General features: G+C 44.1%; 1 protein-coding gene across 2 annotated transcripts; it reads right to left on the bottom strand.

Annotated features, from left to right (window-relative positions):
- Positions 1 to 319: 319 nt before the first annotated feature.
- Positions 320 to 15,376, bottom strand: LOC143322122 (GTPase HRas). 2 transcript variants are annotated; one of them, XM_076733053.1, is made up of 6 exons: positions 15,099 to 15,376; positions 7,106 to 7,249; positions 6,039 to 6,217; positions 4,380 to 4,539; positions 3,511 to 3,635; positions 320 to 3,303 (listed from the first exon to the last, which is right to left on the bottom strand). In XM_076733053.1, the coding sequence occupies exons 2-5, from the start codon at positions 7,214 to 7,216 to the stop codon at positions 3,516 to 3,518; spliced, it is 570 nt and encodes a 189-aa protein (XP_076589168.1). In that variant the 5' UTR covers positions 7,217 to 7,249; positions 15,099 to 15,376; the 3' UTR covers positions 320 to 3,303; positions 3,511 to 3,515. The 2 variants fall into 2 exon arrangements, with proteins under 2 accessions (XP_076589168.1, XP_076589169.1); XM_076733054.1 differs by having other exon boundaries at positions 7,106 to 7,246; positions 15,099 to 15,338.
- Between the last annotated feature and the right edge of the window lie 1,000 nt (positions 15,377 to 16,376).

The raw sequence follows: 16,376 nt of genomic DNA, 5'->3' as shown, positions 1-16,376 counted from the left end.
CTTGTGTAAACAGGATTTATGGCTGTTCTTTGAGCTTTAGTCACAGCTGGACTTGGCCGAATCGTGTAAACTACACCATATTGTGCCTTATGATCCTGCCGGCCAAACAAAACATTGGTCAAGAACGTTTATATAGTTCAGATGTGTTTATGCTTGACGAGAAACAGTTTGTTTGGTGTTTTTGTGCAAATATCTGTCCCCGTCTCTGCTCGTCACACTCTCAAGTATGTTGCACAAAGCCGCCTGTAGGTGGCAGCAAATCTCAAATTTGAGAGGAGCGTGATGAGAAACTTAGATGGTTGCCAGACCACAGACACGGTTTCATCTTGACATCTTTATTCCTGTCCTGCAATACATTTGCCACATTTTCAAAGAGTAAATACATCTTAAATAGCTAAACAGTTGACATTTTCACAAATTTCTTCCACGCCTCCATTCCACAGTTTGCAAGGGAGAAACAAGCCCTTGACTCCACTGTATCCTTGTGCAAAACTCCCAGTGGTAAGTACAGTCTTTGTCATGCTTGCCAGGTTTGCTGACATGTACAGTATACTTGTGGTTTGCTGGCTGGAGTGTCCCTGCAGCAACATGACGCTGATATTCTAATGCAATGGGAATTTAAATACATAGATTTGTGGAATTCTATGGGATTATTATCATGGATGTAATAGATCGACAGGGAGAGGACAAGCATACCATCAGGACTGTTATTACATGTTACAAACGCCACACTTTTTTTCCCCATTAAAAAGTTTGAGTAAAATGGGTGAAAAACAAATGTTAGGAACAACACAGCCAAAACTGGGACAAGGGATCAAAATCCTGCATTATTTCAATATTGTAAATTTTAAACACGAGGCTTCTCTCAAACAACATCTAAGGACTCAAACACATTCACAGTTCGTATCCTTCCTCCAAGCAGAGAAATGAACAGGTAACTGATAAAAACTTGACTGCTACCATCCACACAGCGACTAGACTGGTCACATTTCTTGAAGCCATGTTGTGAGTGAAAAAGAGTCACTTTAAACTGTACAAAATCAGAAAATAAAAATTCTGTTTCCCTTAAAAAGGAGACAATGGCAAAAGAACATTTGACGTCTTTGATGGAAGAGGTCTGAGACGTCTGAGGTTTGCATCTGAAGTCTGTTGCCAAAACCTGCCTGTAGTGTCTGGAACTCCGTTATTATCATACATGACCAATCCTCAGAACTGCTAAAAGCTGAAACTGCACTAAAAGCAGCAATTCCTCTGAATCTCCATCACATGTTCCAGTGTAATGTGAACAAAGCATCATATGAACATGGGAGCTAGACAGCTTGGCTTACACTGGGCTTTATCAAATGAATTCTCTTAAACTCATTCTGGTTAAACAGAATCACATTCAGACACACGTGCCATCACAGAAAAAAGAAAAAAAAAAGTTTTTCTCTAAACAATCAGTGTAGTGTTTTTTCTTTTTTAGGGACTCATCTTTCAAATTCTATACAGCGCATGTCTAAACTCAGCACACTTCTATGTTTCGTTTTTTTTTTTAGTTGCACACATAATCAAACATAAACGACTCAGCCAACAGAACACATACTCTTCTCAGGTAGAGCTTGCTGCATATACTGTATGAGGTACAAACTAGCTAACAGATAAGGCAAAGTAAACACAGAGCAGTCTTTTTCATGTAGGCAGCAAATTAATGCAGTCATGGAGAGCACAAGCTAGTCTGTATTAAGAAACAAGCAATGCACTCCATTATCCATCACCTATTACACACAATAGTCCCACATACACAGTAAATATAGTTGTGACATGAGTAGCACCTGACCGGTTATTGTTCCACTGTAGAGTTGAGGTGGCAGAGAAAGAGGAGCAGTTTGAGGATAGTATGGTGTGTGGGAAAAAACAAACAAACAAACTGACTCTGAGGCAGGACTTGTGCGTTACACTCTGCAAAGCTAACTGGTGACATCCTTTAAGCCTGGTTTCCAGGAACGGTAGGTGAGACCTTCCTGGACCCCGATTCCTGAGCCTTATAATCCACAAGGAGCGACTCTTGCCACCTAAAAACAGCTGTTATTACCGTGTAGTAAACAAGAGTTGTGCACCATACAGTCACTTAAATGAAATGCAAGAAACATCAACTGGTTGTCATTTTGTCTAAAACCGTAGCCTGTCATTGTGTAACTGTACAAGTGTCGGGTTTTCCTCCTATTCTACAGGCAACCTTCTCCAGCGTCAGCAACTGGAAAAATGACAACTACATTTTCATGCATGGTACCTCTCCTTCCTAAACCAAAGTACAACAGGAAAATAAGTAGCCATGAGAGGTGGTTTATTCCCAATACTTTGTGTACAGTAAAGAATCCTATTGCACCAGAACCTAAGTACACTAGCCATTACTATTATTATTCCACAAGGACAACTGTCAGCAAAGAAACATCTGTAAGGAGAGAAGGCCGCCGCACTCTGGAAATCCATCTACCTTTATATTCTCTGCTCAACATTTCTGTCCCAAAAGGAATTCCAAACTACGTCAGGCAGGTCATGAAAAAAATGTCAAACCAGGTGCCGTCTGAAATAAACACCCTTGCTCACATATTGCTCAGTGACTTTCAAATTCTATAATCACAAAATAAATGTTCCATATCAAAAACAAAATCAAAAGATTTTTTACAGCTAGGCTAACTGTTAAACAACAAGAAATTATACTCGTTCCCAAGTCAGCCCCCACCCTCTGCATCCAGTATGATGACGGGACTACGCAGCCATTCGAGGGAAACCAAAGGCAGGTAGAGAGGGATAGGGGGTAATTTGTGTGAGAGGTGTTTGGGTAACTAAATGTCCTTTCCATTTAAGTCAGTCAGTCCTTCCAGTGGGCAGGCGGGGGGGGTGGGGGGGTGGCGATGGAATTAGGCTTTCAAGGTGGGCGGAGGTCAGAGACACCCCCTTTAAGACCAGTGTTGAGACTGAAAACAATAAGTTAGTAGGAAACTTATGGAGCTACCCAGCGAGACCACACTGGAGGTGGCAAACAGTCAATAGTGGTGTTGCTCACAGGTCGACGTGTGGACCAAAAAAAGGGCCGGACGAGGCTAACTCGGGTAGCCGCATAGGCAACAGTCCAGATCCTCCTTTCCATGAAGGTCTATGGTTCAGTCAGCTCTGGTGGTTTCCTTGAGAGCTTTTGCTGCAATCGTCCTCTTTTTGAAAAAAGTTTAGATTTCATCATTGACGTGTTTTATCGTTCTATTTTTAAGTCCATGCTGCCACTACGCGCTGTAGCGTTTCTCCTCGACGTGCAATGGTCAGCTGGGGAATGAAATGACACAAGAGGGGGACACAGATGTCAGTGCCATTTTATTGTTCCTATGAAAACAGACACAGATATGGTTTCACATTTGTTTTCACTTACAATGAGCAGTCATAAATACATGTCCCAGCACAACACACCAACTTGGAGACTTCCCATATCTGCTGTTCAAGGAGAAAAACGTGTTTCTGGAGAAAATGTCTCACCTGCATCACGATACCACACAGCGACAGCTCATACAGTCCTGACCGCTCTCGTCAGGTGGATTCAGCTTCCTCAGCTTATGCTGTCTGATCTCCCTAACCAGTGTGTAAAAGGCATCCTCTACTCCCTGTACACGCGTGCACAAACACACACACACACACACACACACACACACACACACACACACACACACACACACACACACAGACAGACAGACAGACAGACAGACAGACAAAGGTTACAGAACAATCTAGGTACTTACAATGGTCACGTTTTAGTACAGTACAGTACACAGACAGCAAACCTCTCAGGTGTACTCACCATTGAGAGGCTTGGCAACATCACCATGGCAACCCAGATAATTTCAGACACCGTTAATCAAGAAATCATAATGATTAAGAAGAAGTTATGGCTTAGTTCTTCACATATGACAGACTTCGTGCAGGTTCAGTGATAAATTTGACAGACTGTATGCGGCTGAATAATGTGTGACAGTGAGTCAGTGCGGTGACTTGTCCTCACGGAGGCCTTTCAAATACTGGAGCTCTGCTCTCAAGCCAAGGTAACCTGGCTATGAGTCACTGCCTGCAGCATAATAAAATGCTCTCAGCAACACAAATCACATCATGCCGCAGGCCATTCACTGCTCTTCATGTGCACGAATACACGTGCAAAATGTTTAATCGCAGAGCCCGTACTGGAACACTATGAGAACTAAGATTCAGCACATTTAGTTTCATGGCTCACAGAGATGAGGACAAAAATTAGGATATCAGTGAAATTTAAAGGTGATTTTGAATACCAGAGAGAAAGAAAAGGGTTATTCCATGAAAGTGCACATATGGTATGTGCGTGTGTGCTCACTGCCTACCTGTCGTGTCTTGGCAGAGGTCTCGATGTAAGGAATTCCGTAGGAGCGGGCGAGTTCCTGGGCTTGCCTTGTGTCCACTGTGCGTGCCGGGAGGTCACATTTGTTCCCCACAAGCACCATGGGAACATCGTCTGAGTCCTTCACACGTTTAATCTGTTCTCTGTGAAATGTGAAACAAGAAAATTGCAACAGTTGACATTTAATTTGCAAAACTCTTCCTGAACCCACCCCTGTTTAATCACAGTGACACATCTCCTGTCTGGGATCCTCCCCGCTTCATAAACAACAGCAGCTCCACCACTGGAGAGCCAACCACCCAGGGAGCTCTAGGACCCTGAGGAAGAGCCAGGGCCCTCCGGTGCTGGGCCGTGCTGCACTGCTGAAGGAGGGAGGTGGGGGTGGGGGGTGGACAACAGGCAGGCGGTGAACAGCATTACCTCATCACTACAGCAGCAAGCGCCAAACGCCAAGCAGCCAGGGGAACTGAGTGAGAGGAGTGGGTCAGATCAATCCATCAGTTCAGCCTCTCTTTTCCCTGAGCCACAGTACAGCAGGATGCATCCACTACAGTCAGCCCTGCCCATCTGCAGTCAACACTGCTGGTGGCGTTCATGAGCACAGCGGTTCTGAGTCTTGATGTCACAGCAGACATGCTACTCTGTTTAGACTACTGGCTAGTTATATCCTGGTGAAGCAGGTATTTCAAGTCAAATAGTCTAAGGTATAAATATGTTTTTATCAGCCTGGAGCATTCTTGAGTATGGTACATTACTGCTGGCAGTTTCAACTACAAAGAAAAACATAATCAAAATGCAGTGCTCAGTTTCAAGCAGGTGACATGAGTATGTGTTAACAGTTCAGGAAGAAGTTTGCAAAGAATGCCTCTGACTCTGTTTGCCTGTAGAACAGACGACAGATCTTTCAATAACTCAGTGGCTCTCACTGGTCCATCACCTCATCTAGCATCCAGCCAAAGATCCATGTGTGCTTTTCACAAGTTCCACAAAGGTTTGATAGTGATACCAGTAGTTGTGTTAAAGCCAGGCACAAAAAAGGCTGGGCTGCAATGGCAGCAAGCCAAAGAAATGTGTGTGTAATACACTCAAAAACCCTGCAAATCTCTAAGAGGAAGTGGCAAAGTTAATACGCAGCCTCTTTTACTTGCCACGTGCAAGACTGGCAAGTGCGCTTCTAATGTGATTAGAAAGACAAAATGTGGGAAAGAGAGAGAACACAGTCATCTCCAGCTGAATTCCCACCCCGCCTCCCTGTCTCCTTCCCTGTCCTTGAAAGTGCTACCTCTCTGCGCTCCTCTAATTGAGTCAGGATCGATTTCATTGGCATCATGCTGTAATCCTCCTGTTGGGGGCTAAGCTTTCTTTAGCCGTGTTAAACGCTACAGCATGACATCACCCCACTACTGCAGAGAGCTGGCACACATGCATATGCACACCCCTCTCCACCCAGACCCCATGGGAGTCCCTGCAACACACTGCATTTCCAAATACACACACACACAACATTAGAAGAGAACATACTGATGTCAGAGCTCCACCCCGACTGATCTATGATCTGGCCCTCTTTCTTTGCCTCACTCTTAGACACATGCATGCATGCATACACACACACACACACACACACACACACACACACACACACCTGTACTGGTGAATGTCCTCAAAAGACTTTGTGTTGTTGATGGCGAACACACAGAGGAAACCCTCCCCTGTCCTCATGTACTGATCCCTCATGGCGCTGTACTCCTCCTGACCTGCAGTGTCCAGGATGTCCAGCAGGCAGGTCTCACCGTCAATCACAACCTGTTTCCTGTACGAGTCCTGCAGAAAATGGGAGAAACTCCAACAGTTAGAGAGGCGGTAAAGACATCAGTCAAATGTGTGCGTTAGCACACCCAAAAGAGATGTTCAGGAGAGATTTGAGGAAACTGTGGGCCTGTCACTGAAGCTATCACATCCTTGGCTTTGGTTGCTCAGTGTTAACCATCATGTACATATACTGTGTATTAACTGGTATCTGTTATCAAATCCCAGTCCACTTCCAGGTCAAATGAACATCAAGAGGTCAGAGGAGCAGGGTATCGGAGCCAGTGTTTAGCCTCCCAACATGCACGCCACAAAAACATGGAGTGCCGTCCCTTTGTTTGTTAGAGCATAGGGGCCAGGAATGCAAACACACAAAAAGAACATTGTCTGGCCAGAGGCAGGCGTGGTGAGAAAGAGAGGGAGAGAGTGGAGACAGAGAGGGAGAAAAAGAGAGAAAAGAGAGGAGAAAACATTCTCACTGGCTTCCCTCTGCTCTTAGCAATGTCTGCAATGTCGTTCAGTGTCTTATTTTCATGAAAATATAAGAATTACGGGGGGGTGGGGTAAACATTTCTTCTTAAAAAGAAAACTTGACATTTCTTGCAAGCCTGACTATTTGGAGAACTGCCACAGCATTTCATTAATTAAATTACATTGATTTGGACTGAGCTGTCATCTCACAGGAAATATTCTTCAGCCGTGACTGTGGGAGTGGACGTTTGATATATACACTGTATATTTGCAGATTAATGCATGCAGCTCTACCAAAACTACTGAAGGAGGACCTGGAAAAAAAGAAAAAATGTATTCTCTATGTGACCAACCCTTCACCATCGTCTCACCGCAGATCCCAAGATGCCTCCCACAACAATAACGTGCAGAACGTGCAGAAGAGAGTCATACCTCTATGGTGGGGTCATATTCATCCACAAAGTGGTTCTGGATGAGCTGGATGGTGAGTGCACTCTTGCCCACGCCTCCAGCTCCCACCACCACCAGCTTGTACTCCGTCATCTTTGCCGCTGCTGCTCACCACACACACCACTGCTGGAGAGAAGAAAGGGAGCACAGAAAGGTGCGGGTTACACTCTGACAGACATACAAAGAGCTTTGACGAGCTATTGTCTGACACTGAACTGTCCATGATGTGGTCCACAACCAGTGGCACAGACAAAGCAAACAGTTATTACTATTACTGTCCAGTGGTGAGAAACATTAGTGGTTTGTGTGTGTGTGTGAGTATAGTGGGGGTTGAGGTTGAGACCCTCAAAGGGGAATGTGAAAAATGTGCTGAAGGTACTCAATGTTCCAATCCTCTCTCGCTCAGCATGAGCAGCAGAGACTGTGTATGAGAGGGAGAGCTGGGGAGGCAGCAAGGGAGACAGAGAGCGACACTGACAGGCTGACCCTCAACACTCAGGCTTCACTTTACTGATGCCTACCTGTGAACCCACAGCGACAGACGCCACAGCCAGTTATCATGGGTGAAATAAAAAGAAATAAATGAATACAACAAAAAAATAGAGCAATAACAAAAATACACTGAACAAAAGATTTTAGAGGGTAAAATGTGTAAAAAGTTTGAGATCTTTCAAAACAATCTGCACCAAATGGTCCTTTCAACAATGAGCTAAATGCTACTGCTAACAAATGTAAGCTATTGCAACATCCTGGTTTTTGCTGGTTTGCCTTGCTTTTTCCATTGTGATCAGTCATAGCAACAGAATCAGAGGCCTAAAAGAGACTTTTATGACTCCAGGTGTGCCTGCAGTTGTCCCCTATGGACTCACTGAACCCACTTAATAGGTCTAGTGGACGCAACAGGGCTGCCCTCACTATAAATCAAGGCATGTTATTAAAGAAACATGTCCGTCTAGAGAGAACATAAGTGATATCTGTTTTCTGTTGGCTAAAAGTCACAGGTGAACCTATACAAGAACTTATAGACCTAGAGGGCATTTGGAAGCAGAACAGACTTGACAGAAGTGACAGGTAAGATTTCAAGGACAATTCTGAGTTATCAGCAAAAAACTACTAATCCAGATTTAATCTGAAAGACCAGGCGCGCACAAAAAATGTGGAAAATTTGCAGAAAATACCGCAGTCATAACTATCAAGTCAGCTGGAACCACACATGTATATACATGCACAGACACAAGGCAGTACACAGACAGACAGACAGACAGACATGGATCCCCTGACATCACCATGACCTGCACTACACTGCTGGCCAGTGAAATTCCAGCTGTGTGGAGTCAGTGGGCAGAGAGAGTAGTCATGTGGGTGTTTCCATTACATACAGTGGCAAAGTGTGAGTCAGCTTGTTTCAAAGTTACCACAAAATTACCAAATCCATGACCTAAAAATGACCCAATCCCAGCCCTTCAGTAAGACATGATGGCACATGATGAGTCAGAATTAGAAGGACACGAAGCCCTAGTGGAGATTTTACAAGGCTAAATCAAATGCAAGCCCAGGCTAGTGTGACCAAACCTATGGCAAACCACAAGTCAAGTCTGCTGGAGGCCAGTAACAACCGCAGCAGCCTCCCGTGGTTACAGCTTAAGCTTGACAACATGCAGATAACAATGAGTGGCCAGGTGACATCATCACAGCGATGTCATCTCTCATGTCAGAGTTCAGAGGAAAATCACTGGGAATTCCAGTACCGCCATAGGATGCAATGGAACTCGAGTGGCAGTTCAGTTTCACTTTCTGTTTGACCGTAGTGACCAAAAACTAAACTCCAGCCATTTTTACATATTAATACTTTTTGATTTCATTCATTAATTAATTCATTCATTTAACTGAACAGTGCCAATGACATAAGAGTCACACCATGCCCTGGTACAGCCAAGATTGTGAAAAAAAATATGTAAATAAAATAAATAAATAAAGTTGTAATGTAACATTCTGTAAAATGTCAATAAAAACACGATTCAATCATTTGCAAACGAGCTGAGTTTACCGTCAACAGTTTTACAGCCTGTTGCTGCATCAAATCCAGAATAAGCACATAGTTACAAAAACCAATGAAGCTGATGAGGTAAAACATTAAAAAGACTCTCTTTGTACTGTTTTCGACTGAGTTTATGTCAAAAAGGACTAGCGAGTTATCACTTTCTGTTTTATTTCTGTTTCACACAGCGTCCTAACTTTTTTGGACTCTGGGTTGTACATACTCTTGTCTACATCTGCACCACCCTAACAGCCAAAGCAGCCTTGTTTCTCTTCCTCAAAAGTGTTCTGTCTAGCAGTTCAGATGAAGCAGCTCAGAGTAAAATAAGGTCATGTGGGGTTAAACATCTTGGCCTGCTCACTGACAGTGTCTCATTTTGCTGAACGTTTCTTAAGTGAGCTGAAGAAAGTCACGAACCTGCACCACTTGCTGGAGTGTCCAATCAATCTGTCAGCATTTCATGAGCACCCCAGGTCCCATGTTCTGCTTTACCTTATCCAACCGCCATCCCTAGTATAAAATGCACTCTGTGTAGATCTGTTATGCAAACCTCTTGCTTACTACAGACGGGTGAACATCAGCGCTTTAGACTGGCTGAGCAGAACACATACACACCCTCTCTCTGGTGTTTTATCTCCCAAAGGAGCACACACAAACATACACATACAGCTGAAGCGAATCTTAAACTCGACTTGTAGAAAGAGAAGAGTAACAGGTGGAAATTTTAACGGTCAAGACATCCAAAGAAAACTCAAAATTTCAAAGCTAATTCAGTCGTGGGGAGTCAAAGGTAACAGACATGTACTTACTGTACATTTGTCACTGAGTGTGGCGTTGTATTAACAGAATCTGTGCTTGTGTTACTGGTGTCTGAGATGTGTGTGTGAGTGACTGTGCAAATGCGTGTGCAGACTAAGATTAGCCAAGACTAAGACTGGCTCACTGATGTTAATGATTGACAGAAAAGCAGACTTGCTAACTGACGACATAGCCATTTAGCGGCTCTCATTCAATCACACACACACCAGTAATCCAGCAATCCATCGCTTGCCTTAATGGAACAGGTAGCTCTGAGCACCATCACCAATATCAACAACAGCCACCTTGTAAAAACACCCTCACCGCTATAATTCTCAAGCGCAACAGGAAGGGAATTATCCTGACCCCTCAATCTTGTGGCCAAACATTTAGCTTCCTTTTTCCCTCACTGTATATAAATCAACCTGGTACACAGTGCAGCCTGCCCTGGCTGGAGTACAGAGACCATAGCAGAGCCAGCCCAGCTCCTCGCAGCCTCCTTTAACCAAACAAACAGCAGCTGTGCGAAGAGGAGAGCCTTGCAGGGCAGACAGACGCTGGAACACCTTTGGTCACTGTAGGCTACAAAATCAGAACATGGGAAGGATTCATATGAGGACAAGTCAGAAACGAATCGAGTTTAGTGTGAAGGAAACAGCATGGAAGCAAAATAACATGTTGAAGTAGAGACTGATTAATTCACTACAGCAGAGGAGGACGGGTGTGCCATCAGGGCTACAACTAAGAGCTGTTTTCATTATTGATTTACCCTGCCGCATTATTTTCCTGATTAATCGATCATAAATTACTTGGTCTATCAAAAACACGTCCTCAAATTAGTGAAGATAGCGACAGACAATGTTTAGCATGGACACATTAACACTGGCAGATATTTCACAGGATTAAAAACAAACAGATTAGAGTACATTTTAAACTGTAAAATGTCCCACTCAGTAGATGCATAACCTTATCAACAATGTTTGAGCGACAAATATCAATATTCTTTTTAAAATTTTGAAATACTGTTGTCAATTAATATTCAGTCGATCATCTGAGTGATGTGTCAAGTAATGGTTTTAACACTGGCATGGATTACATATAGATTTGACAGATTAATCCAGACAATACCATCCTCAGTCCAGTCGGGCAGATGAAGGTGGCAGAGCAGCGACAGATACTGACCAAACAGGCAGGATGGTGAAGACCAACTTCTGCTGCCTTCTGATTCACTCTACTGTAACCGACCGCAACCCAATTCTGAACCATACCCTCACTCAGCGACCTTGAATGCCCCACACGTTCAGGTTTGTCTTGGAATAACAGTTCTGTTATATTCTATTATAAATATTTACTGGCTAATCAGATCGTCCCAATGCTTCCAGCGTACACACGTACCCAAACGTTACTCCGCTCATCATGACATATTCATGCACACAAACTTGTGCACGAAAAGCATTTCAATAACTAATACGGATTGCTATGTATCACAACTTCAATCCTAAATAGAAGCAGATGAAAATGTAGGGCACACACACACACAAATAAAAACCAAACGAGATTGACACCTGCACTCGCTCACACGCCCACAGCTCTCCCGACTCCGACATGGCTGGTTGCTGCATTTCTTCTACATAACCAGATCTCAAGTGCACACCTGCCAGACGATTAAAATTTACAGGCTGAAATGCAAATTCAACACACCCGCGCCTGCTACTGGGAGACTGGAGGAAGGAAAACAGACAGCCATGCCATCTCCCCCTCTCTCAAACTAGGCCACGACAGCGGCTGATTAATAATCCACACGTACGTATGGAGACGAATAGCAAAATTAATCATTGATAGAGATTGCTTAGAGATTGTTGTCTCTTTCTCAGAGCCACTTGTTGTCAGTAGGGGTTCATACAGAGCTGGTCTTTGTGAGGATTGAGAGGAGGGATGAAGACACAGCCATGGGAGATCACAATCATGGGTGCATCATCAATCTCTTTACATATTTCATGTGCCTATAGCAGTGTTGTGCCCTCCACCGCAGTCCTGATTGTCATAGTGTGCTATGCTATGTGCTAACCTGCTGGATAAAGTCCTCATTTGCCCTAGACGTGCAACAGCTGGCCACATTTGCACGTGCACAAACAAACACACAAGTGTACCTGTAAAAACTATGCACACCACCATGATGAGGTCATGCAATCTTTGTTTCATTCAATGTTCACATCAGACAAGAATGTTACCAACAAAACCAGCTCATCAAAGGTGAACAGAGTAAGCTTCCTGAGAACGGCCAAAGCTGCACCGTCATCTGCAAGTTGGGGACCTATTCCACTCCAAAGTCGCCCAAATCTCTACACAGCTGTCCCCTTTTTGATCAAGGAGCACTACAGTATGTCTGTGTTTAGGGTTATTTATAGCTGGTCACCTCCAGCCTGGGAAATTAACAGTTCGTTTTGAAACCCTAGAGCGCCGCCTGGACCAAGAGGATAATCTTACATGACAGCTTACGGAGGGTGCGAGTACTGAGCAGAGCGAGGGGTGATGGGAGGAGAGTGACTGGGGGTGAGGGGGGGAGAGGGCTACTCTTACTATGTGCCAAGGGCATAGAAAACCACAGGAGGGAGGGGTCGACCTGGAAACTGAAAAATGTAGACAGAAATCAATAATGAAAATGATCAACATTCTCTGGCTTTTTTTTCCCCGGCTAACACAGCTGTATGGCTCCGATCGCTGCAGTTGACAAGCACCTCTTTACTTCTTCTATGATTCCTCATTACCTGGAAAACAGTTCCATCACTTCCAAACACATGATGCTAGAGACAGGACACACGAATGGCCGTCTTCCTCCACATGCATTCTGCTCTCCATTAAAGTGCTTAATTGGTTAAAGAATCCATACTGCCACAATCCCACTGCAGAGATAATTGATTTTTAATGGAGAGATGATGGTAAGGAGACCCTCTCTAGGGAGGTATCATGGTCGAATACTGAGACTCCAAGACCAATCCTAGAGTCTTGATAGCCCACCGCACCCTCCCACTGCTCTCCAATGACATCATCCTCCTAAATGGCATCCAAACATAAGTGTTGACCGGCAGCTGAGGAATCACTACTCTGCTCTCTGAGGCCAATGAAACACAAGTGAGGACTTTGAGCAATTCTTATGAAGCCTAGTAATTCAGTCGTTAGATTACAACCTGTTAAAGAAGGACTATCCATTTCAGTCCTCCTCTAGGGCAGGAAACCAGAGAATTTACCAAAACTTGAATGAAACCATTATTTCGCTCAAACAGAATCCTTCAATAAACAATTTCTCCTCCCAACATTTTCCCCCCCTCACAAACATTTACATAAAGAGTTTGTGCGTGCATCTGTGTATATACATGCATGCTTAAACAAGCTGCTCTTAAAGGCAATGGAGGACAAGTGACCTTTTCCCCACTGGGTCATCCTTTCAGCTTGTCGGGTAGGGTGAGACAGTGGAGGCAGCAGCAGAGATGAAAAGACCAGGTGACCTCCACACAAAGGCCTGCCAGTTAGAGGAGCCATGAGGCTTATCATCAGACACCAAACACCCCAAAACTCATCAGTGGTCCTTTTTTTTTGCAATCACAGGAATGAGTGAGGCTTGTTCATTTGTCTCCAGTTTGTGAGTGCACGTGAAGACACACACACACACACACACACACACACACACACACACACACACACAAACACAGAAAGCACATGGTGGGTCACTATGCCAACCTGTAGAAGATTCCACCCAAACATGGAAAACAAATTAGAAACAGACAACAATAACAACTCAGGAGGATGGCATGAACCATCTTTGAGCCTCACACAAGCATATTTAACAAATCAGAACCCCCATGCGTGAAAGCAGCAAAAGAAAAAAGCTGTTGTCATTTGTTAAATCTTAGTATTGATTTTGGCATGCAGCTGGGCACCACCCAGGCTACAGCTGTTCAGAGAAAGGGACAGGAGATTAACATCACACCTCTACCACTGGCCGGACTACCTCCAGCTGTTTTCCAGCTGCCTGAATTCTTGCCTTCACTCCGAACTCTACAGACACTGATGTGAAATTCACATGACTAACACTCGATCTTCTTAACGGAGCCCGTGCGGTTCACAATGTCCTCCTGTCTATTTAAGAAAAAAAAAAAAAAACTATGTGGCTGACTTGTTACTCTATGTGATGCAGCTTGCAGCGGTGATGTTGTGGTGGATGGAAAGACGAGATGTGAAGAGGCGTCAGTCTGTCATACGCCAAAAAGCCAAGAATAAACACAAAACTCAAACACTTTATTTTGCTGGTTTCAAATGGGGCACTAACTTAAATGTTTGAGGCTACTTTGTATGATGAATCCAATGAACTGTGACGAGGACTTGTGCCAGCTTGGGATGGGGACATTGGTCCCTCTTATGTCTAACAGCCCCTGTGGACATTTTTTCTGAGCGAGGGACGATTAACAGCAGCACTGTCTTTGCCATCTTTTCCCTTTTAAACTTACTAAACCGCTTTAACAAACAGCCTCCAGACCAGAAATAATTCCAAGACAGTCAGCTTTCTACATGCCTTGTAATGGAATCTAACTTCCGCAGTGATACGTTCAGTTTTTACTCAGTGTGACGGGGCGTCACCCTACTTGTCTGTATGGCCACTCTCGGTAGCGGCAACCTCACACTGAAGATTGTCTTAACATTACACAAAAATACAGGCCACAGACAGTAAATCCCCCTGTATGGCTTAATTCATTTAAATGCATTCGGTTTCTTTTTCAAAGTGAGATGACGGGGGGGATCCACGGCGGTCTAATGTCCACCAAAACCAAGTTACAACAGCCGAACAGAAGGGAGGCTGTTTATCAACACAGATCATTATTTAATAACAACAACAACAAAATCCATAACATTTGTAAATCCACATACGTGCAGCAAGGGCTACAAAGCAGGCACGAGTTTTTGAGCTCGAGAGACAGAAGCTCGTGAATTTAAGTGTTATGATAGCTAGCTAACATGTTTTAACTGTGGACCGCAATCTCCAGCGGTGCCCAAAGCACTGAAAGCATTTCAAAGCGGTATCATTAGACAAAAACAGCCACTGCCGACATATTTCGGACAGAGGAATGTGCACTGCATACTTACAACAAGCAGAGGTCTAATTAGCGACAAGAGCGACGTTTCGTCTGCCGGAGAAGAAGAAGAAAATCTTTCAACTCTGTTGCCTCTCAGCAGTAAACCGAAGGCAACAAAATGTTCTTGCTCTGCTTCCCGCCGCCGTCAGATATCTGCACCTTATTCTGTCCGAGAAACTGTTTAATTTTCAGTAGCTAAAAATGCACCGAGGCATTCATTGGTTGTGGCCAAAATGAGCCCGCGTTGAACAATGTGCTTCCACAGAGAGAAGAGGGGATGAGGAGTGTGTGGAGCCCACGCCCAGCTCTATCAAACATAGAACCGCCCCGGTTACCATGCATGTTACTGCTGCATTCAAACGCTATCGGAAATATGGGAACTCCTCCGTGAAGGCCATCTTATATCTAGTGTTTACTACTCAATCCAAGTTTTCAAAGTTCATTTGCCACTTTAAAATAGACAAGAAATCCCTGCAAACATTTGAATGTCGTAATGAAGGCCTGTTGTATTGTTAGGCTATAGAGACAGCAGTAGACTGGATTTACAAAATACAAAGGTCATGCGTCCAAATTACCCCAGCAGGACCCCACCCTTGTGGGAAACTGACTACCAACCAACCAAACTCTGAAAATTTTGTTAACAACAAATGAATCACGCAATTTCACATTTGAACTATTCGTTTAATTTTGAGTAATGGGGGGTAAATGTTTTTGTTATGTTTTGTTTTGTTTTAAAGGTGGTGTACTTCTGGATTAGGGAACCTGGAGTCAGATTCAGTGGTATGTTTTACCGTTATTACAGTATGCTTCATTAAAAGAAAACATTAATTGTTCCGACAAGGCTCCTCTTTTTGCTGTTCATTATGACACCATATCAAAAAGTAGGTCTATGCAACATGGTATGTAATTCAGATTAACAGGCATCGAGAAAAATATCGCCCTTAATTTAAACGAGCGGTATTACAATTGCGGACACATGAATTTGGGAGATCACTTGTCCGAAGCCAGAGCTTACAATCAGCATTTGAAGGCAGCACTGCACCAGCGTTGGCGGGTTACAGAGGTTGCTAAAGCTTGGTTTAGGCTTCTGCGTCGCGGCGACGCCGTACCTACGCCGTCGACGCAGACCCCTACGCGGACCCTACGCCGTAGCCTGACGCGCGCCTCCAAAAAATCCTGACTACGCGTCGCGTCGACGCGTAGTGACGTGAACGTCGAGGACTGTGATTGGTCCGTTCAGAACGTAATTTTCGGTTCAGTCGCAGCCCTATGGTCGCAGCACAACAAC

Source organism: Chaetodon auriga, chromosome 6 (assembly GCF_051107435.1).
Source record: "Chaetodon auriga isolate fChaAug3 chromosome 6, fChaAug3.hap1, whole genome shotgun sequence".
In the NCBI taxonomy this organism is placed as follows: domain Eukaryota; kingdom Metazoa; phylum Chordata; class Actinopteri; order Chaetodontiformes; family Chaetodontidae; genus Chaetodon; species Chaetodon auriga.
Note: the sequence above shows the minus strand (reverse complement) of the source record. Positions and strands in the feature narration are given on the sequence as shown.

Excerpts from the sequence above, each read along its gene's own strand:
- LOC143322122 (XM_076733053.1), bottom strand. The coding sequence starts at position 7,216 with ATGACGGAGTACAAGCTGGTGGTGGTGGGAGCTGGAGGCGTGGGCAAG. Across the intron at positions 6,218-7,105 it reads AATATGACCCCACCATAGAG|GACTCGTACAGGAAACAGGT; the intron begins GTATGACTCTCT and ends CATTTTCTGCAG. Across the intron at positions 3,636-4,379 it reads CCTCTGCCAAGACACGACAG|GGAGTAGAGGATGCCTTTTA; the intron begins GTAGGCAGTGAG and ends ACGCGTGTACAG.